Genomic DNA, 24,201 nt, shown 5'->3' with positions numbered 1-24,201 from the left:
GCCTGCGCAGGCGCGGTCGCACCCGCCCACCCGCGGCCGGGGCGGTGCGCATGCGCGCGGGAGCCCCCCCCTCCCGGTGCCGCCTGGGGAGCCGGGCGGCGGGCGCGCGCTATGGCGGGCCCCAGCCTGCGGCCGCACGTGCACTGGGCGCAGCGGCATCGCGAGCTCTACCTGCGCGTGGAGCTGAGTGACGTGCAGGTGCCGGGGGGAACCACCCGCGGGCGCACGGGGCGGGGGGGGGGGGGGGGGGGGTCCGGGCAGCCCCCCGCCGGGAGGGGTGCGGGGGCGGGCCCGGTGCGCGGGTCTCGCGCGGGGGCGGCGGGTGAGTCGAGCCGCCGCCTGACGCTTCTTCTCCTCCCGCAGCACCCGGACATCGCCATCACCGACAACGTGCTGCATTTCAAAGGTAGGGGCTCCCGCCATCGCGGGGGGGTCCTGCGGCGACCCGGGCCCGCCGGGGTGTGCGGTGTCCCGGGAGGAGAGGCCGGGGTCCCCCTCCGCCGCGGGGTCCCCCCCCAGCCACGGAATCCCCCTCATTCCCGGGGTCCCCCTCAGCCATGGGGTCCCCCCAGTACCGGGGTCCCCGCAGCCCCACAGGATCCCCCCAGCCTCGGGGTCCCCTGCGGCCACCGGGTCCCCAGCGCTGCCCTCGGCGGCAGCCACAGCTCTGCGGTGGGTGCGGGGTACGCCATGACGGGTACCCACCCACAAACCGCTGTAGCAATAGCAGGTTGTATCTTATCTAATAAGCAAAAAGCACCCAACCTCCCCGTATTTAAATATCTGTGAAATTTCCATACGTCTTTGCTGTCCTGTCTCCGCCGAACCCCGGAGATAGCTGGCAGCAATTTTTCCTTGCACAAAGACCTTGTTTCTGCCACCGTTATCAAACCTCTGCGTCGGGAGCCAGCGCTCGATTTGAAAGGTAAAGCAGGTCTCTGCCTGAAAGGGGGTTTTGTTTCGGGCAGGCGGCTGCACACCGCAGCACCTTGTGCTGGTGGGCTTGTCCTGGTCACACCAAGGATGCGCCGTAGCTGCTGTAGCTGGTTTTATTGGGGTTTTCTCATCTATTTGGTGGTTTTCTTTAAGATGCGTTGCCTAGGCGGTGCTGCCTCCCTGGTGAGCCACAGCCAGGGATATTTGATAGGGGGGTGTTGCACATCGTCTTCACTTCAGGATCAGTTTACGGCATGGAAGGGTGGAAAACTAAACTCGGTGTGCAGGTTTTTGGAGCCCTTCCGGCGACGAGACCCCGCGTATGCAGGAGATGAGAGGTGAAAGCACCCTCCTGCTCTGGGACTCCCGCATGGTGTTCCCACGGACCCGCGGGAGCCCAGCCTCCCTGGGTGCTTGCTCGTTGGTGTGGAGGCCCGATCCCCCAAAGGCCATCCGCACAGGGGGTTTCCAGTCGGATTCAAGCTAGCCGTGAGCAGCCTTTGGAGCTCTTCTTTTGGGAGTCTCACACGCTGCCTTCTTGCAATCAAGCAGCCTTTTCCAGCGCCGTGCAGCGTTGCAGCAGCTTTGGCTGCTGACTCCAGCGACGGCACATCCAAGCAATGTTTTGAGCTGTTTGTGTCTTCCCTGTTATCATGTGGTTTCCTCTTGCTTCCCAGCAGGGCAGGGGGAAGCACTGTAAGTAACCACTGAATACTTCCATGTACACAGCGTCCTTTGCAGGTGGGGTGTGTGGAACTGGCTGGGACCTTCACGCTGACTCTTAATTCTTGTCTTTTAGCTCAGGGTCATGGTGCCAAAGGGGACAACATCTACGAATTTCAGATCGAGTTCCTAGAACCGGTTGAGCCTAAAGTAGGTATTTTTCGTTTTCTAACTCTGGCAAAGAAAAAGCAATTTTTTAAAAACTTGAAAGGAAAATGGCTGCACGTAAAGTGCACAATGTACCGTTTAGATCTTCCTGGTGACTCTGTAACTGCTGCAAACTAAAAGCCGCCTGTGTCAGTCCTCTGTCCCTGTGCTCAGCCGCCATCCTCCCCTGATGCAAATCACCTCACTGGAGCTAGTGTCGCATCGGTCAGCTCCAGTAGAAGCAGGGCTTTACATATATCAGTTGTTAAACAGTAGTTGTAAAATTCTTAAGGATTTAAAGCAGCAAAATAATGCGAGAATCTGGCAAGGTGGCGTGTGATGCAGCCTTGACTGGAGAACAGGGGAACGCTGTGCTGCAAAGTGTTAGTTGTGATGTTTCCTGGCTTCTTTTGCAGCCCGACAAAATAAAGTCATGAGAACTAGTGCTTCTGGCTTGTGCACATTTCTTAGGTTGCCCGTACAGATGTGCTGCAGCTCCTATTGCAAAATCTTTTCTTAATTGCTGTTGTAGTCCAGTAGGAGAGAGCTTTGCTGGAAGGGGAACCCTTCCACACTACTCACAGGTGGCTGTAAAGACTGTCTTTACCTCTCAAAGCTGTTAGAGGCACAGGAAAAGCCTGGGCTCTGCTCCCAGTGCAGGATTTGTGCTGCTTATTCCTGGCTGCCTGTTGGGGATAGCTGCAGACTGGGAGCCACCGTTCACCTTTGCTGCTTCGCCAGAGGGTGAATTTCCAGCGTCTGTCAGTAGGCAGGTTTCTTGCATGGCTCCTACCAGGTATTGAGTGGTAGACAATGAACATCCCTTGGTTCCAGGATCTGGTCACCAGTTTGTCATCTGTCCGGTAAAGCAGCAGCTGCCTGGTCCACAGTGTGGGGAGAAGTGCCCGCCACTGCCCGTGCTCATTCTCGGTGCTGGCAGACATGGGCTGTGCTGGGAGCCAGGCCTGGAAGGCAAATCCTTGCCTCTGCAGAGCAGCCTCCTTCCAAAAGTCTAGTCACTCTGAGTCACCGTGGAGGGGCTGGAGGAGAATCAACTCTCTGAAACCTGTGCAACTACAGATGGTCAGGACGGGGAAGTATTGCAGCCTGGGGTTTTCTCTTTTAGCTTTCATGTGCACCATGAGTGCTTCTTGCTGGTGCCACGCTGGCCACCAGCGAGAGGTGGAGCCTCTGACAGGCAAGGACCAGGCATTGGTAGCTGGAAATTACAGCTACAGCTTTCAGATGTCCTAGGAGCATCCAGACAGCCTTGACAGAGCAGTGCTGGGGTAACATGCTCAGTGAAGAACCCAGCTCCTGGCTCTTCTGCATCAGTTTCAGCTGGTTTGAGGGGCAGTCCCGTGCAGAGCACCCTGGCGTAGGCTAAAGGTGCGGAAGGCTGCGATGGTAGCAGTAAGGGTGGGTACCCAAGGTGACAGTGCTGCGGGCTGTAAGGATGGAGAGGTTCTGGGCTGCCGTTATGCAGAGTATGGAGAGGCCTTGTGGGGTGCCAGTGACCACACTGCCAGGTCTGTCAGCTCACCACTGTCTGCGGGCATTTCCTAAGGCTGTTAGCTCTTCCTCCTGCTGTAGCAGATGTCATGTGGTGTCCCCTGTTTTGGACACGTACCTGTGGCTGATGGTAGTGTTATTTTTACCACTGGCTAGAGGAAGCGGCTGGCTCACGGTACTTAATGCGAGAAAGTCTAAAGCCAAGATCGTGGGTTCTGCCTAGGAAGGCTAGCTGCTAGGGTCTGTGGTAGCTCTTTGTGGTGGGATGCAATGGTGCTCTGCTCTACAGGCAGGCTTTCAAGCTGCTTATCAAGTCCGACAGCCATCACAGTTGCCATCTTCAACTGGACTGCCTTTTGCTTCCATGCCTTGGGCAGCAGAGAGATGCTTGTGCTGCAGCTGTCCATGTCACCTCTGCCTCCTTGATAAGGAGAGCTTGGGTATCAACTCAGTCTCAGAGCTTGTTTCTTGGAACTTTTGCTGATCTATGCTCCTGTGTCTGCCCTCAGCCTGTATGCAGGGTGACTCAAAGGCAGCTGAACATCACTGTGCAGAAAAAAGAGAGTAACTGGTGGGAGAGACTCACCAAGCAAGAGAAGCGCCCACTCTTCCTAGCTCCCGACTTCGACCGCTGGTTAGATGAATCGGATGCTGAAATGGAACTCAAGGAGAAGGTCAGTCTTAAGGGCACGTGTGGCTTGTGCTGCCAGCTACAAAGCAAGGGTAGCTGATCTCCTGCGCTTGAACTTGTGTTCTTCATTTACCTGGAGGAGTTTGGCATGCTGATTGTTAATGCTGTTTCACACAGATCCCACGTAGAAGTGGTTAAACGGCTCAGATTGTAAGCAGGAGTTCAGAAATAGGCGTGCTCCTGGCTAGGAAGAGCAGCAGCACGAATCTGAACTGGTGGCTGCGTGCTAGCTCAGGGCTGGCCAGGGTTTGCGGCCCAAGGCTTGCACCCCTTGCCCTACGCCTTAGCAGCTCTGTGTCCCGATCCGTACGAGGATCATACCAACGTGCCATGTGGTGCGTGAAGGTGCCAGTCTCAGGCATTTATTGGCTGGAAAGCAGGGATTTCTGAGGCTTTCCTCAGCCACTGGGCTGGCCCTGACGGTGCATCCCCACCGTCTGGTAGGCTCAAGGAGCTCACTGCAGCAGGGAGGCAAAAGACCATCTTGGAAAAGACTTGAACAGACCCCATTTCTGCAAATCTGTTTTACAACAAACGCTGCCCTGTTCCCCTCCACAGCCATTGAGTGCCAGGAGCCAGAAAGCAGCGGTGAAGGGCAGGCAGAGAGCCTGGGCTGGATGTTCCCAGTTCCCTTCAGGTCACTGGTGGGTCATGAAACGTTTTAAGGAACAGCTCTAAGCAACTTTAATAACTGAGAATTAACACAGAAAACAGCAGGCTTTTTCAGCAAAAGCACGTAATTACTAGAAAAAAATAAATAGTGAAGGTAGGATAACAGGTTAACACCCTCTGGCTTTTACCGTACCGTAACTTCTGTATGAGGAATGTGCTGTTTTACGCAGGTGAGAATTTAAACCCTCTAGCAACTGGCTGCTTAGCTGAGTTTTAAAGCCACTAGCTTTGCAGTAGTATAGTTAACAAATCACTTGCTAATTACAGTAACAGTCTTTAAAACCTTATCCTTCATCTTAAGGAAGAAGAAAAGATTAACAAAATGAAAATAGAATCCAGAGTCCCAAAAGACCGTAAGTAACCGTACCTTTCTAGTGTCTAAGGTGGGGTTTAGAAAGCTTCTGTCGCTCTGATATGGAAACCTCAAATATTATGGAGTAATTTTTTCTGGCTTGGTGCCTTTTGGAGGGGGATCTTTGTATTATGAGCTATATAGAAATCTAATAAAAGTGGACTGCAGTTTCCAAGGAATTTAAAATATCTGACTAGCAAGAATTGAGTTCTAGCAGATGATGGTGAAAGCAGGCAGAACCCCCAGTGCACCCTTTTATCGCAAGCAATAGCTTCCATTTCTCTTGTAAGCTGTATTCTCACAGAAAGCCTGGTTTGCAGCCGTAGTCTTTGCAGGAGTGTTACCACTGTACTTGCTCACCTGATGTGTTTATTATTGATTTTAGCTTTCAAACACCTGAAGAAGGGATACTTAGTTATGTATAATCTTGTACAGTTTTTGGGATTCTCTTGGATATTTGTGAACATGACAGTACGACTGTTCATCTTAGGAAAAGGCAAGTAATAAGCACTATTTTATTTACATTGGGGTTTTTTTTGGGTTTTTTTAGTGTTGTTTTTAGTACTTTCTAAGTAGTGAAATCTAAAGGAAGACATATTTAAGAAACAAAACTGTAAAAGCATCACTGAAGTGCACAACAAAAGCCTCTCAAAAAGCCATCACAGTGTCAAGGATAGGAAAACACTGTCCTCTTGTAAATCACAACTGCATATTCTGATGAATGATACTTGTAGTCTGCCAAGGTTACTTCTAAAGAAATCAGTTGGAGCAAAATGTCCCGCTCGCTGCAATGTTAGTATGTTTGAAAATGAGCTGGGCAGAATATTTTGGTTTCGAAGCGAGAATGCTTTATTCTGTTGAGGTACAGCGCTATTGCTTTTTTAGTAAAGTAATTATTGAAATAGCTCTTGATCCTTCTGTTTATGAAAGAGAGCACTTGAGCAGTGTTTCTGGCCTAACTGCTGTGACTTGAAGATAAAGCCTTTAAAGAAGTTACATAATAATGTTACATGCATAATGCTTTTTTTTTCAAATACAGCTAGAATCCTGTTATTAAAAGCTATGCGGCTGCGCCAGATTCCTGAACATGGAAATTCATTTGTTCTCTAAAATGGTTTCCTGTGTCTTACAGATTCCTTCTATGATACTTTTCACACTATTGCTGACATGATGTATTTCTGCCAGACCCTGGCATTAATGGAGATCATGAATTCACTAATAGGACTAGTCAGATCACCGCTGATACCTGCTGTAGTGCAGGTAATATTTTAAGATTCTTCTCCTTGCTCCCCCCATGTTTAAAGTAGGTCTCTATTTTAAACAAAGTGTTGAGACTCTCCTAAAATAAGTGATACAACCTCATTGGCACTGGACTAGAGAATATATTATTCAGAAGGCAGGAATTTGTGCTTCCCAGTCTTACCTGTGGCAGGCTGTCTTCTGTCACGGAGGTAAGGTGGTTCGGGACAGCAAAAACAAGAAGCGGCTGATGAAAAGTACATGATTTTGATTTGTTGCCAGTGCCCTTTTTATCGTGGTTGTTTTACATAAAAATGAGGATAGATGATTTAAGACGTAAGTCCCTTGGATTGCACCTAAATACAGAGCAAAATGCATGCTCGTAAGAAGCAGGTCACAGCTCAGCTGCAGAGTTAGTTATGTGCTCAGCATGTTTCAGGCGTGAAGAGTAGATATCCTGCGTGTTTTTAACAGCAAGGACTTGCTCTTTCTTTTGATGAAGAGTGTGACTGTTCCTTAATTTGTTTTTCTTAAACAGGTATTTGGAAGAAACTTTATTTTGTTTGTTGTCCTCGGAAGCTTAGAGGAAATGCAGAGCAAACCTGTGGTGTTCTTCATATTTTATTTCTGGAGTATCATTGAGCTGTTCAGGTTTGTGGGAATTTTCCTTTAGCAGGTGTGTACAGAGCAACATGTTGTTGCCAAGAACTCTTTAAAGAAGATTTTGATCCTCGTACCTTTTGGAAGAGTGTCTCTAGTGCATTGGCCCCAGAGAGTAAAATCTCCTTTAGAGACACGGACTATCACAGCCTTCCTAGGTTGCTCCACCTGCCAAAAGCTGGGACAAGGCTGGAGTCTGGAAATCATACTGCCGTGAACCTAGGGAAACCTGTTGCTTTGTTCGTTGAGGGTTCTGTTGTTTTGACTTTCCATTGTCAAGTGAGCTGCACTATGCTCTGTTTCCCTTTCAAAAGAAGTATTTTGAAGGGTTTATTAGGCAAGTCAGGCAGTTACATTCATCCACGTGGTCAGAATAATAGCATTAGTTCTGTAAACTGCCAAATAAGGGTGTGATGATCCATCACGATCCATAGGAATGAATTTTGAATATTCTTTTGTCACTTGGGAATTACGTTGACTGTTCTACACAGCAGATATATGCAAGACCGATTCGAGCAGCAGCTTCCATTTTAAACAGTGTCTCTTTCTTCTCACCCTGAATTGGCTTTAGGTATCCATATTACATGCTTTCATGTATCGGTATTGAATGGAAACCACTAACCTGGCTCCGTTACACTACCTGGATCCCTCTCTACCCTTTAGGAGGCTTGGCAGAAGGTATGTCCAAAAAAGGCAATTTAATAAATAGCAAAGTCAAGGCTGGGCAAATAACTCAGTTTTTGGTTTGGCTGCCGGACTGAAAAATATAATAGAACAACAGGTAAAGAGACATTTGCTTTGAGCTGAACCAGATGTAAGCATTTTTGTCTTTCTTACTGAATCAAATACTTTTTTTCAATTTGATGTGAAAAAAAGTCTTCCTTTTAGGCACTGGAGAGGAAAGTAAAGGCAACAAAAGGTTACCTGACAAAGCGACCAAGCGTGTGCTGCAGTCCGTGCAAGCGGCACAAGATGACAATGCTCACTTGCCTCTGCTGATCCAAAGCAGTGTATTTGCTTTTATCTGCTAGACCTGACTTGGCCAGCCTAGCTTGGGTTCACACCAGCTCACAGATCTTGACATTATCTTGTAAATCACTGCACAGGGTGGGCCGGGGCCGATTCTTCCTCTGAAAGCAGCATAGCCTGTTCCAAGACGGGCATGGTGCTTCCCATATAGCTCTGATCCCTTTCTGCTTGGAGAGTGACTGCTCCATGGAAGAAGCAGGCCCCTAGTCTTCTTGCTGCACCCCCTCTAGAATGAGGGAGCTTTACAGTAAACTCTTCTGCCTTAACAGGTCTGGATTATTTTAAATTTTTATTTATTTAAGAACAGTTATCACCACTCAGCATGTAGCTGTAAGAAATATGTTGTAATCATACCTGTCTGAACCTGTTTCTGTGAGCCAGAAGTAGGCTTGGGCATTGCTCAGCTCCAAGCACAGGAAAGACCACGCTTCTTTCATTGCTGTGCGTATTTCTGCATGGTAAATACTGCTGGCGTGGGCCCTGCAGGCTACCGCTGTGAATGAGAACAGTGTCTCACCAGGCAAGTTCACTTCTGTAGCTAAACTGCTATACTGCCTGAGCTGGCTGCTTTCCATCATACGGCATGTTTGAAAAGAAAAAAAAAAAAAAGAGAGCTTTAAAATTGCTATAATTAAGGAGAGATAGCAAATAAGAAGGGAATATCCTGAAAAAGTTGGGGTGGGCTGTGCAATTGTATATTTTATCTGTGTTTGATAACGATGGTGGCCTTCTGCTTTCAGCCGTCTGTATCATTCAATCCATTCCAATCTTCAGTGAAACAGGGAAATATAGTCTGGGACTGCCAAATCCACTGAACGTCACAATCCAGTTTTCATTTTTGCTTCAAATATACCTTATAGCCTTGTTTTTAGGTAAGAAAGATACTTAACTGTATTTCTCACTATTGATATAAAAAGGCCAGTTTCCTCTGAATAAGTATATTTTTTGAAGAAAATTAAATTCCTCCATTTTGGGAATCGTGGCAACACAAAATTGCTTGAGGTTAAGCATTATCCTTGTTGCTCGTTTATATAAATTTGTCAGAGATGGAGGGGAACGCAGGTACAATTAGCACTGGTTAGCCCCCTAAGAAGGAGACCTTGGTAACAAGTTAGCATTATCTACTGATCACTTGGGTTAAAAGAATAATTTTTACATGTATTTATAACTTCAGTATACTTTGTTTCCCCTTTTACATGGTATTTGAGCTTTGGAATGATTTAGTGGAAATCTAAACATAATTGCAAATTAAAGCAATGTCTAACTAACTGCATTGTAATCCCTAATGCAACCTGAAGTTATGTTTTTCCAGGAAACATATAGAAGGCTCTTTAAATAGTAGTGTATTTAAAGAAGAATGGTGCTTGCTACATATTTGGTTTCTGGTGTTAACATTTTTAAACAGAAGTTAACTTCATAGTATGCACGTGCAGTATGTCTGGGTATCCACAACTCAGTAGAATCTAACCTAGAATTTTAAACTGAACTTTCAATAGATTTGTCTCTTTCACAGGCATTGCTTAAAGAATGTCTTTTATCGAGTTTCACTCTGAAATACTTGTTTGATCCTTTCCCAGCTCTGCACTGCCGGTGTTGCAACTCTTTAAGACAAACCAGCCCTGTACCAAACAGCCTGTGCGGCAACTCCCGCCTCCCCCAGCGAGAAAAGCTTGCGTTAGCTTTCAGTGCTATACACACCCTTAAGCCATTGCTTTTTGTGTGGTGGTTTGTTCGTTTGTTGTTGGTTTTTTTCAAATTTGATACAGCAATCTAGCATTAAAAAGATGCAATAATGTCCTACCTAAACACTTCATTCTTTTTCAGGGGTATTTGTAAACTTCCGTCACCTCTACAAGCAAAGGAAACAGCACCTGGGACCAAAGAAGAGAAAGATGAAGTAAAGGAGGACTGCAACTTTCTTACCTAACTTATCTCAGTGACAAGATAAGCCTCTAATTCTTACGGTTTTACCCACTGTAATGTAAAGAATTTTGTAAAATTAAATGATCGCACTAGATTTCATGATTTCATAGTGAACTCAAGTAACATTCTCATATACTGTATTTTGTTCCCTTTCAATCATGTATGCATGGCATTTACCATTGAACAGTAACGTTTAAACTTGTATCCTGTCAACCACCGTATTAGAAAGAAATCCTATTATCTGCATATAATATGCTTATAAACAGTGGAGCAGCACTAATTAGAAATAGTGTTTACCTTTTAATTGGATATTTGCTCTTTCAATATTGCATGCAGATAGGGCTTCTGATGTCAGGATATACTATTAGCTGGCTCATGCTGTTCCGAGGGTGCATCTTGATGGCAGGAGGAGCGCAGTCTGAGACCACTGTGAACAGTGTTTGGGTGTTTATTAACAGTTGGGGTAAACTTGCTCAGCACACCCCGCCTCTTTTCTTCTGCGGCATACCGATGCTGCAGAATTAGTACTGGAAGTACCTAATGTCGATTTAAATGCTACCAACTTAGTCTTGTTTCTAGTTTAGCCTTAAGAGAATCGGAGCGCTGTGTGGATCCTGGCATTCCTGTAGCAACATGTCCTTATCTAGTCATTAGGGAAAGGAAGCCACCACTCTGTGACATGATCAGAAATGCTTCACCGATTAGAAACGCAAGCACTGAAACATAACAAAATAAGGAAACATAGGTACCAGCTCTCTCCTAGCATGTGAGCAAACCCTGGCAGAACTCCATCCCACCCATGCAAACGTGGAACTGTCATGGGAGACCGAGCTCCTCTGATGGTTCCTGGCTGGGCTATAGCTCCTATATTTATTTATAGCCTTTGGAAAGGCAGTAAAGATTGCTTTCCTACTTAAACTTAGGGGTGCAGTGGAGAAGTTGGTGTATATCCTTTGTTGGCCGGCCCCTGCTGGGACGGAGTAGTGGGTCAAATAAACCGTGTATTATTTCGATGGCGTGTATCAAATCTCGGTAAGGGAGATCCCACACAGGTTTTGAAGGGACCCTTTCCTCTGTGCTTGCTTTAAGCAACAGCAACAATAAAAAAGAGAAGCTCCCCCCACATTCCAGGTCATCTACTCTCTCACCTGGAATCCTTTGTTTCAGTTGACTTAATTTCAACATGCCCTTCTTCACACCTAGCCTCCTGTAGGTAATTCCAGATCCCTGTGGCCTCCTTCATCCAGTTGAGAAAAACGTACAAAAAATTTGCTCTAAACTATGGTGGTTATGAACAGGTTGCCTCCAGTAACTGCCGCTGCTCCTGGGGCAACGCACAGCAATGCCAGCAATCCGGAATAGGCACTGAAGTTGAGATTAGCTTAGTGCCATGATACTGTTTATCTTTTTCTACTGTAAAACAATATGAATCCTCCAGAAAATTATCTTCTATATTAAAGGTGACAAACAGCTTACTGTTTGTGATATGGACCCAAGTGATCGTTACTGTAAAGGAAGGGAAATAGTGTTATAAGGAGATTTTAACAAAGAATTGGTACAAGCTCCACACTACATTTCACAAATGTGTTTTGTCAAGAAGAGGAATGCTGCAACTCCTTTTTAGCGATACTTGAGGCTCGCACTCAAAGGAGAGTGCAGCTTACTGTACTCGGAAGGGTTGAGCATTATTTACACACTATTTCACTATAGCACACACTGTACCTACGTTTGAACTCTGTCAAAGGATTGAATTAGCCGAGTAATGGAACAGCAAGGATCACTTTCATACTTAATTTCTTCACTGGGCATTTAAACTTCTGTTATGAAATCCATACGTATTCATACATGATATTCCTCAGTGAAACTGTGGTACCTAATGCAAGCTGTCATGGATCTTACACTACTGAATTTTAGTCCTTCAGAAAGAATGCGTTTCTATTAATAAAGATTTACAACCAGATTTTGCTTTAGTTCAGTTGTTTGTTCCTTCCCTGAATGCAAGCTGTATAACTCGTTATTTAACTCATGATAAACAGCCGGGAGCCAAGCCCTCACGAGGTCAATGTTTTAGGCCACACAGCCTAGTTGCTGTGAAAATGGAACAAGTCCAACTTAAATTTTCATGAAGATTTAATCTTTATTAATATTACACAAATAAAAAAATCATCTCACAAGATTAAGTTACTTTCACAAGCATAAGCATTGCAATACAAGTGATAACCCTCATTACGACAGTACAGACTGGATTTCAAGTCGGACATAAAATGCGTGACAACACCCTGAAATTAGCTGTGTATCTGATCTTGCACAGTGATTCTCACACGTTGGTGTATAAAGTATAGTAGCTGCCTTTTAGGATACCAGTGGGTTCACTTATGTAGTAACCACGTTTTGGGGGGGCCAAAAGCCATGAGCAGCGTGCTGCCTATGACGGCATTTTCTTTCTCTCCTCCCATGAACTGAATAGCTTCCACCCAGCATCCACCACAGTAATTTACTTTGGGACACTTTCCACAGTTTCCAGGTCTGATTAAAACCACCTCAAACTAGCTAATTTTTTTTAAGAGAGCACTGACACAGGTAAGGGACCCTGTTTTGATAGGAAGTTCTCCAAACAGCAATTAAACAGGCCCTAGAAAGTAAACAGGAGGAGAAAAATTGAACCACTTGAGTCTTAAATCTATAGAAGTTCACAAAATGGAGACTTCACATTCTTTCAGTGCTGCTACTGGAAAAGTCTGTCTGCAGTGGAGCAATGTTATGATCATAGGCAGCATATTCCGATGCTCCCGTACTTGCCACTTTGAGCTGCTGAGCAGCGTGTGTGAGCTGAAACGCCGCATCGGGATGAGCCGTGTCAGGAAGCAGGGTGCACTCCCGCTCCAGCATGTCTGCCACACCTTTCAAGAGGTCCAAAAAGCCAAAGGCCAGAGCTGCCTTTCGTAAACGATTAAGTTCCTGCAAAGAAGGAAAACTCCTTTTAAAGACACTGTAAGCCTTTACATAAAAACATGGATTTCTTACTTCTTTCTTTTTTAATGGCAAGCTTATTCACTTAAAGGAAAATAACCTGAGTGATCAGTACAGCTGCTGGAAACCGTCTGCTGCTCATAAGATAAAAAAATGCTTCAGGGCTGAAGATTATAGCGGCACAACTAAACAGCTGGGTTTTCCCTTCCTATAAATCTCCACTTCTCCCTTTTCCCTTTTGTGCATTCAGCGATTGTACCTGCCTGTTCTGCCTGCGTCCCAGCTGGAGGCAGCCTCCAACTTAGGCTTCGCTGACTCCTGCTTTTAACCACAGTATCCAGCAAAATGTATATATATATATATTCATTTTTCTTCACTATAAACTGACAAGCGCTTATGTGCATTTAGGCAGTATATTCATTCTTTGAGTCTCTATGGGCTACAACAATAAACGGCTTCAGCACTAAGCCTGCAATTACCTCCAGCTACAGTCTAGATTATGGATTATTACAATGTGTCCAAATGTGCCTAGAATTTTGTGTTTCTCTGCTGCAGAAAAAATGCAAGAGACCCTCTTAAACTCAGAATGACGTCTGTGTTTTATTCCTCTCTGATTCCTGTTTATTTCTGCCTGAACAACAGCATAAAATCCGCAGAGAAGTTCACCAAGGAAGCAGCAGGGATCATGAGAGGCACCTGTAAACATGGTATGTCTCTGCCACCCTGACAGAGACCGTGGCAGCAGGAAAACCAGACCCCCTTGTCTCACCTTACCTAGTCTGTGAGATGGACCCAAGGTGTTTCCTTTATAGAGCCATGTATGTGTTGCAGAGCCCGACAAGCTTGGACAGAACATCCTATGGACACAGGCAGTAGGTGTTCCTGTCAAATGCACCACTATCACTATGGATCAATCTCGGGCCAGCCCGAAATGTTACTCACTTTATAGAAGGTTTGAGTTTTTTCAGGGAGTTTCCTCGCATTTCTCAAGATCTTCTGTACGTCTGTCTGCAGAAAAGAAAGAAAATAATTTAAAAATCTTGGCAACGGCTGGGGAAGCTGCAGAAAAAAAATCCTCAACTATTTATTGTTAAATTATGCTGACCATTGACAAGACTGCAGCTCACAAAGGCTGAAACATAAATGGTAATTATACTAAATTCAATAAACTAAGCCAGATGCTACACTGGAGACACAGCTTTCATTAAACAATTTATGTTTTCTGATTGCACTTTAATCATGATATTTTAAAGACACAGTGTTTATAAAAATGAAAGAAAAGCAATAAAGCAATTACATTAAATGGACAAGACGCACACAGACTCCACTTTGCTGGTCAGATGGCTACTGCTGATCCAAGTAAAGCATCAAGTGCAAAATCCGTGTTATTACCTGGAGGCCGCTTGGTTTAATCCATACAGTTACATTCTGTGCGTAACTGCGTTTGTTCTTGGGTTGCAAGGGGAAAGGGCTCTTATTGTCATCCTCTCCATAAGGATTTTCTTTCGCATCTTGGGGAGGGGAAGAAAATAAGAACAACTTAACAACTAAGACTTGTCAAGGTCATTCACACAAGAAAACACTGAATGGGTAAGAATTATTCAAATGAGTGCAACCAGTACCTGAAATAGGTCCAAGCTGTGCCATCTTCCCCAGCCATGGAAGGGGCTCAGGACCAGGTTCAAAAAGCGACATCATAAGGTTTGATTTCTTCTTGCTATCAGCTTGTGAATAGAGCATTCCATACCACTCTGGCCTATTGAAAAGAACACATCTCAAAGGCTGAAAATCTGCCACCCCTCTTTGCCTAGCATTTGTCCCCCGCCCGCTGTGTGGAGGCTCACTATTTGCAATTTATACTGGCAGAAACATATCCACAATTAAAAATGCATAGCTTTGTCTAGCAGTGCAGAGTTCTGTACAGAATACAGATATAAATAAGCATAATTTATAAATAAAGCATAAATAAGCAAAGAGATTTTTCAGGCAGACATCCAGCTCCATACCCCAACTGCACGACAGCCACCATGCCTTCCACTTTCAGGCTGCCATGTAATAAAACACAGAAGTTGGGGATTTTCCCAGCAATCTGATTAGCTGAATTCTCATCTTCGGTGTCATCTGTGATCCCAGGTCCCACCTCATCACCTTCTGGAGAAGAATGAATGCAAACAGAGAGACAACATAAGAATAAATTCAAACACTCTAGTTCTATTTCCACGACACCACCCTGTATCCTCTGCCATGCAAGAGCCAATTAATACTTCTGTAGAACAAACAGCTGCTAAATGAGCTCTTTGGGCAAACTGGCACTGTTAACGTTATATAAATATTCCACTGCACCCTACTCACAAAACAGAGTTACCAAAAAACCTGCAAATAAAACCTCAGCCTTGAAGAAACTAGAAGTGAAATGAAACAGCACCAAGAGTCTGGCAATGAATACGTGGCTGCTTCTGAACCAAAAGCATCCTGAATTCCAAGTCCTCCTCTCCTGTGCTATTTGTGGTCATTATGAGAAACTTACTATGTTTTAGTAGCTGGAACATAGCTGTGATTTAACTGTTAGTGTCTTCTAAGGTGAAAGGCCTGGCAGGATAAGAGTGTTAATACAGAGATGAAAGCATATCTGGAACTTTCATTCTGCTTTACCACGAGAAATCTCTTTGCTGCACTCCAAAGCCGTGATAAAAGGAAAGGGGAAGTTCTAAACACATGCTGATGCACACAAGTAGCTGCAAGTCAGTAACATGCTTACCCATCCTCGAAGACTACACCAGTCATTTGTATAGATACATATATACTTAGCCCCAATGAGCCGCAATTAATGCTCCAGTACAACTGAACAATCTAATTGTCATTAAGATCAGATTTTGCACAACAACAAATCATTCCAAGAACCAATTAGATGGAGGCATTAAATATTCATCTTGCACCACATGCTTCATGGCCCATAACTATTTTTAGCTTTAAGTTTAGCATGTCTATTAATAATGACGCTATAAGGGCACTGTTCCCTCTATTAACTTTCTAAAGAACACAGTATTCAAAAAAATAAAGAGCTTTTGTTCAAGGTTTTAATTTTAACGTAACCACACAAACATGTCTCTTAAGGCACCTGGTATTTTGATAAAACATAAAACCTGTGCTTCTAGTCTAAACCATCACAGACATTACAAAGAAAGTTAAAAGTGGTTTTTGCTACAAGAAAACAAAACTTGCTCACCTCTGTTTAGTGCAATGGGCAGTACCAAGTGTCTGGACAAGACAGGAGGGCTAGAAATGTCAGCTATATCTACAAAACCAACAATTTCTAGATCTGTGGGGAGACAACAGGTTTAAGTCAGATTTGGAAACAGCTGAAATGTATTCAGAGTCAACTTAACGTTAGCACTTCTTACACCACTAAGTTTTCTGAAGCAGTGACTAGAGGCAGCACAACAGAGCCCCAGCCTTGACCGGGGTGTCGAGGTGCTAACAGGATACAATCACGCATACATAATACCACGATGCTTTAAGATGAGAACATCACTTTTGCCACACACATACTGCTGTCCATGAACCATGTTGCCAGACAAATACAGAATTGTGCACATCGTTTTTCACACTGTACCCAAACCATTGCCATTTTATATATTCAAAAGGAGAGAAAGCAACAAAGGACTAAACCAGATCTGCTAGCACTAGAGGAACTCTGAGACTGAATGCAAAACAAAGCCTCCGTCATCAAGACACACCGCATGCTCTTTTTTCTTTGCTTTTGCTATTTTGGTACAGATGCACTCATTCCTATTTAAAAAGTATGCACCTACAAATAAGAAGTGATCACACCCCAAATAAATGTTTTTTCTCTTGCAGATTTAAAAAAACCCACACAAATCAAGGCAATCTTGGTGGCAGTAATTTGTAGGCTGCGGTTCACTTCCTTGCAAAAATTTACCAGTATTGTGTCCTTATTCACATGCAAGTTGTGCACATTTTGTTGATGAACACAGGAAAAAAGGAAGTCTACAGGACAGATGCAGGAAATGAAATTGCCAGCAGAGCTAAAAACTTGCAAACCAGAAATTATCCGAAAGGACACCTGGGCACATGATCTAACCAAGTCACTCTCTTTGCACTTCTCAAATACTGTGAAGGCAGCAGGAGCTCCCTCCCACCAGCTCCCTTGCAGCGTTAGCCACATTGGGCTATCACTGAGGGTGCCAACCTTTAGCTCAAGAGCCACAGCTCTCTACTGCCCACCGGAAAGAACGACAGAATGCATGTAGCTGAGAGCAATTTTGATGCTACAGTTCAAGCTTAATTCTTAAGGCAAAGCAGTGAAGTTCAGTATTCTCTCCAAGAAACGTGCCTAGCCATTTGCAAGAGACAGGCATGGGCTACCTACAGACTACCTGCCATTCAGGGACACAGTGTTGACTAATGGGAGGGCTGAGAAAGGTTTTCTTTGCACAGCTGTTTTAAAAAATAACTTAGTATTGGTAAGAAGTGCCAGGATGACAGACAAACTATAAAGACAGAGATTTCACAAATCTCAACCTTTGCTTGTGCTGCCTCAACAATTCTTCTTGACTCCACTTCTAGTGGATTCCTTGAAGAAACCTCCAGAAAGATGCTAGTTTGTCTCACCTGATAATACAGGGTCTTTCTGATAAAGGCAACTCTAATACAAAATGCAGCTCCTTCTGCAACACACCTCTCCTATCCTCCATGAAGCCTATAAGGATACCCATGGAAAGCAGCCCGTGGTTGTCTCCCACAGCCCTTGCCCCTAGAAATCGGCATCCTGAGCTTCGAAAGTGCCTCTACCCTACTCCAGCCCTTTTACCAGGCACGCATGACTGAATCAGGGTGACGTTCTTGTCCCCTGGTGCCACATATACCAAAAAATTACACAGTCAGAGGTTGATCCTTGCAGAGAGAAAGTGGATGACACAGTAATTATACACAAGGTAAGAGGTGGCAGCGAAAAGGTAGAAATCAAATGGATTTAAGTAAAAAAGCAGTCAAAGATTTGTTACCTGTATTAATTGCTTTAGGGATGGGGTCTATTTCCTCATCTATAATGAAAGGTTCTGGTCTGGGAAATACTTGCACGTCAGATGTTAAGTGGCCACACTTGAGAACAGCATGGAATGGTGTATAAGCCAGGTCTATTAGCTTCCTAGAACACAATCAGTTATTATTAAGGAAAACATAATGCATATCAAATGAAAATATTTTCTCTAAAGCACATTAACTTAGCTTCCAAAACTTTTTTTTTTAACTACAGTTAATTCGATAGTTCTAGCATTGCTAAATTACAAAATAAAGCAGCGTATTATCACACTGATGGCAAACAAACAGTAATTGTGGAAAATAGTTTCTTCTACCTGCCAATCATAAACAGATGCTATGGTTTGTTAGAGAATGACTAAAATAAATATTGACCTTAACCAATGAACTGAGAAGACAGTTAACAAGACACAAACTAAAAGAAAAAAGGGTTAATTAGAACACCCCATTTCATCGGATTTCTTGCTATATTTGTATTCTTTTACAGATGCTACCTGGAAACCTTCACAAAGGCATATTATCTACAAGTCTACTAACCCAAACATAGACTGTACATTCTTCAGGCAAAGGGGTCCATCGATGGTGAAAATTTGCCCTTCCCCATTGTTTAAATCTATGAGCCGCTCCAGACAGTCTAAGGAATCTGTGCTTTGAAGCTGTAAAAAAAGAGAGTGAGATGTTTTTATTAAGTTTTCTTTTTACTCTCTTTCTGTTAACCAGTTTTCAGAAAACATACACAACACAGCAAAAAAGCATCTGTTTGGATACTATCAAGATTTCTTGTTATCTCACTCCTTTCTGAATAAACAAACATTCTTGGTCTCCCAGGAAATGTACTCCTTACGTTGCATTTCTATTAGACCAGAGGCAGCGTTTGGCCAAGTAACAAATAAACACAGAATATCTTGAGTTGGAAGGGACCCACAAGGATTACCGCGTCCAACTCCAAATACATTGCTTTATCGTGTTAAATTCTGCTTTGAAAGCAGGCTTAAGCAACCAAAAAATCCCAGAAGCTCTCAGTCTTCAAGAGGACAGGAATGCCTTAGCTAGTATAACAGTTCATTGGTAATGCTAAGTTTCCAGCTCTTTCAGGATAATAAATTTTTTAGGAGGGAAGGCAGGTATTTTGAGAACTTCTTAGAGAATGTTTGTGAAAGCGCCTAAGCTTATCAGTAATAGAAGATTTATTTCAAATATTTTCCCAGTTATTCTGATGTGTGAACAATGCTTCAATCCATCAGCTTAATCAAGAGTATCCTCCTCGATAGAGACCTTGAAGTGAAATATCTATTGCGTGCCTAAGCAGAAAATCCTTCTGTGATAGACAGAAGAATACAGGTGTCAAGTCAAAAGCAATGCTATTAATAAAATCCAATCTAAGGAACTTTAGTCTATATAGGCTTCTTTTTAAATGTTTTTATTCAACAGAATTCTAACTACTGTGAAGAATTTTAAAGCTGGTATTGAGATTTTCAAAGGTACCTAAAGAGAGAGAAAACAGTCACCTTTCCATCAGAACTAAGGGAAGCTGGTTTCAACACAGGCTTGGAGACTTCAGAATTTTGCTCACTCACATTTCTACATAAAGCTACTGTTGTTTTAAGTGTTGAGCATCTTTGCGATAGGAGTCATTTATTCAAGAATTTAATTGTAGATTAAAAAAAGCCTACAAAAGCATTCAATGTAATTAATGCAGTAAAGGTAATAATATAAACAGATAAATAAAAATCGCATAATATTCTCCAGGGAGAAACTAACACAATTTATAAAGATCATGATAATAATGCAATGGTAGTAGATAATAACAGCGCAATAATAAACTTTCAAAAAAGATACTACTGTTACATTTCACCAAATAACTACCAGTAAGCACCAGAGTGTCAACTATATTTTAAAACTAAGCACAAGAACATCAAAGTATGTTTTGTGCTGACCTGATCATTAGTTCAGAGAAGCCCAATAATTATCCAACGCAACAAAGAAGAAGGTATGTGTTAAAGACATCACCTCTTCGAGATTTGCCATGCACATGACATACAACTTGGACGGGAATGGGAAAGGCAGTGGAAACCGGTTGCTTTCACTCCGCTGGTTGTGAGTAGCTAGTGAGTGCCGTAGGGAGCCTCTGCCGATCCCCAAGCAGCCATCAGTGACAAGAACAACCTTGAATGAAAGAGGACAGATTAGCATTTCCACGTAAAGGCACACTGCTATCTGCAGAGGGCAACTACACACCGACACATTTCAGCAGCCTTCCTCGCAGCATGCGCTTCTACACTGAAAATCCCTGCTCACACGGGGATTTCCTCCACTGAGCTGGGGAAAGAACTGTGAGTAAAATTCCCAGAAACAGGTACATAAATGAGAAATTGAAAATTTAACCATTGCAATTTGAACCATGCACGTGGTAAATACAAATTTTGCTGTCATTAGGCAATTGCACCAAAATATAAATTTCATAGCTAGAAACACACCATGCTGTGCATAAACATGGCCATTTTTAAGTGTATACTACAAGAACAGTGACCGTGCAGCCAAACAAGCAGCCCACTGCTGATGGACTCAAGAACTTCAGATTTATTTTCAGATGGAAAGTAAAGCCCATTTCTTCTGCAGAATCTGGAGGGCAACCCAACTTCCACCACAAGCCACAGAAGCCATACAGAATGTTGTATTAATGACCTTAATTCTTTGCAAAGAAATATAGCTGCAGTGTGTTCACATTTTGCAGCAGAACTATTAAAGCAAAAATATACATTTTGCCATTCAGTTGCATGTCCAAAGTCACTCCTTGTAGAAACCTGCACTAATACGTTACGCTGAATAATGGAACTATTTACACTCAGCTGCGACCCAGTCATCTCCAGGGTAGTAAAACAGCTGCTCTTTCAACACTGCACAGCAACAGCAAGCATTATTTTTGGCTGAGAGGTAAGGAAAACAAATCCAATTGAAATCAATGTATACCTGCTACATCCAGATTTGTATTCTCTCTTCATCCTCAGTCTCTCTCTTTTGCAGTCTCTTCAGTTACCACCTGAACTGTTTCTCGCCCATAATGTTTTTCACTATTTCAAGATTCTGCACAGCATATTCCCCACTGTCTTTCATCACCCCATTACCTGAAGTTCCAGTAAAATGAGCCATGACACAAACGAGAGACCAAATTGTTGAGGTCTAATCTATGCTTGGTTTTTACATCTTTCCAGTTCTTTGCTTTGAATGTCTGCTTTTTCAAGGTGCCTTTTATCCTTGTTAGATTGTGGAGCATTGCCTACACAATAAACCTCTATCTTTTTTCTCCTTAAAGAATATCGCTTGAGACATCTTCCTGGCTCACTGAGTTGCAAAATTACTGAACTTAAATCCTAACTCAAAGAGCAACAGGCTCTTAAGTGTCTCAGAAAACTGAGGGCTAAAAGCAGACTTGGCCATAAGAGGCAGCAAATTCAGAAGGCTGAGAGCTGCAAGGGCTGAATGGAGTGTGTGAGCAGATGCATGCCTAATGACTCATTAGCGAAAGAAGACAGATGAAAACAGACTCAGCAGTAGTCCCATGCTGTTGCTTGAGACCTGTAACTGTTACAAGCCTTGGAAACCATCAGGTACTGGAGGAGAAAGATTACTGTATGTATGTCGATACCCGCTCCAAACTGAGTGAGGCTCCTGGGACAGAAGATTGCATCCAGATCAAATACCAAGCCTCTAAAATAGTACTCTTGGGCCACATTTTATAATCCACTCCAATGCAGTAACATATCAGACAGGAAGCAGTCTAGCTTTTTGCTGCTGAATATTTTAATAAAGACGACCTTCTGTTCATATTCCAGATATATTTAAAATACTAATTCTTTGTCTTCCTGTAGCACCAGCATGCCTGAGAGTACTCAGAGTTTCCTAATTACATTTCCATTTCCACCTGCAACTTACAGGGAGTACTACATATATGCTAGATCCTAAGAACAGTGAAATCAGTCGTACCTGGCAAGGAATTGCTGCACCCCATTCCTGCTGGACAATATTGCAAACCCCCAGCAGCGCTGACTCTAGACAGGTTTTGTCATAATCATCCATGTTACTCAGGGCTTCCTGTGAAGACAAACACCACTGTTGTTGCTGGGTGAAAGAGCACTAACCAGGAAACACAGAAAAGTTATTCACAGTTCTGTGGTAAGTCAGTATGTTTGCTTTCCATTGTAACATAACTGCCTTGTAATGCAATGCAAAGCGCTATGCTCTTATATACGACCTGCAAAGTTTAAAAAAAAAAAAAAAAGAAAGAAAGGAAATATAATATTATAAACACAGCTCTTTGGGAGAAAAAAAATCCTTTGCATGTCTCAAAGAAATCATGAAGTCATAATTTGAAGCAAGGTCTAACATGAAACACTTAGCTTAGAAAATCCTCCCAGGTATCAGAGCAACTCTAACTTAGAGATTCAGAAAGTAGGCCACAAGGAGCTTGTCTCACAAAAACTCTTTGGCAGAGAGTGTAACAGAATCCAAAACTCACATCCATGTCTTGTTTCTATAAGCATAAAGCAGCTTTTCTCCTTAAAAAACATCACGTTTAAACACAGCGTCATAAGAAGGGATGTAAAACTAACATGTGGCAGGGCTTGGCTGGATTCTTGGCTTTCAGAAATTCCTCAAATGAACTCTTAGAGAGGGGAAAATAAAGAAAAGAGAATGCACTCTGCTAAATTCTCTCTGCAAAGAGAATTCACCTGCTAAAACACAAGCAAAACACAGAATACTTATTAAAATCTGCACATCCCACAACTGACAAACCTAAAACATGGTGCCCTGTGACAGTGATGTACCGTTTCTTCTTGATATTATATATGATAACCAGATAAGCATGTACAATTTTTACTGGCTTCAGAGACTTGCAGTGCCTTCCTGCTTTTGTATGGAGTTTCCTTCTTGGACTTTCTCCTTTCCATTTTCTCCCCACTTCCCATCACATCTGCGAGGCGTAAAATCACCTATTCTCATTCCCGCCCTGCTTCAACTACTACATACTCTTAAAAGCACCTTCTCTCTACCAAATCATTTGACTCAAAACCTTTCTAAACGGTCCTGCCTGCTGCATCATTTATCAAGAGCAAATCAACAACTACAGAGAAAAACGGGAATGTCACAGAACCACTGGCATTTTTAAGAGCTTCATCAGGCAGCCCTTTCCTCCATCCCCACTGTTTACTAATCTCACTCCAGAGGTCATCTGCAAAGTATGATCGATGAAGTAGCAAAACGCTTCCAATGCATTGATTTCACCTATCCTTAAAATAAGGATAAAACACCCAACGCAAGACGCCGTGCACAGGATGATATGAAATCACACAATTTCACCATGATTTGGAAACACACGTGGGGCTTTGGTGGTTTTTTTTTTAATGTTGACAGCTTTCTGCTTTTGTGCTTCAGGCACCCTACCTGCAGCGTGTTGTAGTCTCTCGTAAAAGGCACCATCAGCTCCCAGAGCGAGGAAAACACCACCAAAGCCGTGAACTCCAGCTTGTAGTTGGTCGCCATATGCTCAAAGAGCATGGTCAGGCCGTGGACAGCCAGGTGTTTCCGCTGGTACTCCTCGGAGCCCTCCACTGACACCGGCCGTGTCATGGAGAGTGACACGTCCATCACCACCACCGTCGGCATGATGAGCTGCTCCTCTCTGCTACCGCTGTGGAGAACTGTGATCCACTGCATGGAGAGGGAACAAACAGGCCACACATGATTATTGAAGCAGCAGTTACAAGGCAATGCACGTCCTCTCACACTGACCCTACCGTGCAGAGGGGCAAGCAACAATTACCTCAAAACCGTGGGATTTCGTGCAGATTAAGTCAACAGCTCTGCTCCTGAACCACACACAGCATCTCCAACCGGCTGTAGCGGCCTGGAAACGGCGAGCGAGGCCAGGGCTGAGCCTCGACGGGGGAAAGAGAGCAGCAGGGACACCCCGAGGGCCGAGGAGAGGCCCGGGGACACCCAGCAGGGAGCCGGACCCCCCTCCCAACCCTTCCTCCTCAGCGGGGCCTGAGAGACAGTCCCTGGGGCCGGCCCGGGCTGCTCGGGGGGTGAGAGGGGAGCGAGGCGAGAGGGGGAAGGGAAACAGTGTTGCTCACCCCCGGCCCGCCGTGCCGCCATGGGTCCGTCGCGGAAAGCGTCCCCCCCGGAACGCCGCGGCCGGGCGGGAAGGGGCCGGGCGGGAAGGGGCCGGGCGGGCTCTCCACACAGGGCCGGCCTGCGCGGCGGTGGGAGAAACGGCGTTTTCAGTAGT

At 44.1% G+C, this 24,201-nt stretch overlaps 2 protein-coding genes across 5 annotated transcripts; one reads left to right on the top strand and one right to left on the bottom strand.

Annotated features, from left to right (window-relative positions):
- Positions 1–49: 49 nt before the first annotated feature.
- Positions 50–11,868, top strand: HACD3 (3-hydroxyacyl-CoA dehydratase 3). 3 transcript variants are annotated; one of them, XM_054214358.1, is made up of 12 exons: positions 50–198; positions 364–406; positions 839–925; positions 1,736–1,809; positions 3,828–3,992; positions 4,983–5,034; positions 5,419–5,529; positions 6,166–6,293; positions 6,811–6,923; positions 7,504–7,610; positions 8,702–8,833; positions 9,786–11,868. In XM_054214358.1, exons 1-12 carry the CDS (start codon positions 112–114, stop codon positions 9,860–9,862), a joined length of 1,176 nt encoding a protein of 391 aa, XP_054070333.1. In that variant the 5' UTR covers positions 50–111; the 3' UTR covers positions 9,863–11,868. The 3 variants fall into 3 exon arrangements, with proteins under 3 accessions (XP_054070333.1, XP_054070334.1, XP_054070335.1); XM_054214359.1 differs by lacking the exon at positions 839–925 and having other exon boundaries at positions 9,786–11,867; XM_054214360.1 differs by lacking the exons at positions 50–198; positions 364–406; positions 839–925 and adding an exon at positions 935–1,632 and having other exon boundaries at positions 9,786–11,867.
- Positions 11,869–11,996: 128 nt separating this feature from the next.
- INTS14 (integrator complex subunit 14) lies at positions 11,997–24,079 on the bottom strand. 2 transcript variants are annotated; one of them, XM_054214357.1, is made up of 12 exons: positions 24,047–24,079; positions 23,355–23,621; positions 21,897–22,004; positions 19,923–20,078; positions 18,450–18,568; positions 17,879–18,021; positions 16,081–16,173; positions 14,861–15,005; positions 14,477–14,610; positions 14,247–14,365; positions 13,797–13,862; positions 11,997–12,842 (listed from the first exon to the last, which is right to left on the bottom strand). In XM_054214357.1, exons 2-12 carry the CDS (start codon positions 23,574–23,576, stop codon positions 12,591–12,593), a joined length of 1,557 nt encoding a protein of 518 aa, XP_054070332.1. In that variant the 5' UTR covers positions 23,577–23,621; positions 24,047–24,079; the 3' UTR covers positions 11,997–12,590. The 2 variants fall into 2 exon arrangements, with proteins under 2 accessions (XP_054070332.1, XP_054070331.1); XM_054214356.1 differs by lacking the exon at positions 24,047–24,079 and adding an exon at positions 23,734–24,040.
- Between the last annotated feature and the right edge of the window lie 122 nt (positions 24,080–24,201).

The sequence above is a fragment of the Rissa tridactyla genome, chromosome 9, assembly GCF_028500815.1.
Source record: "Rissa tridactyla isolate bRisTri1 chromosome 9, bRisTri1.patW.cur.20221130, whole genome shotgun sequence".
Lineage (NCBI taxonomy): Eukaryota > Metazoa > Chordata > Aves > Charadriiformes > Laridae > Rissa > Rissa tridactyla.
The sequence above is the reverse complement of the archived record's forward strand: the minus strand, read 5'-3'. Positions and strand labels throughout refer to the sequence as shown.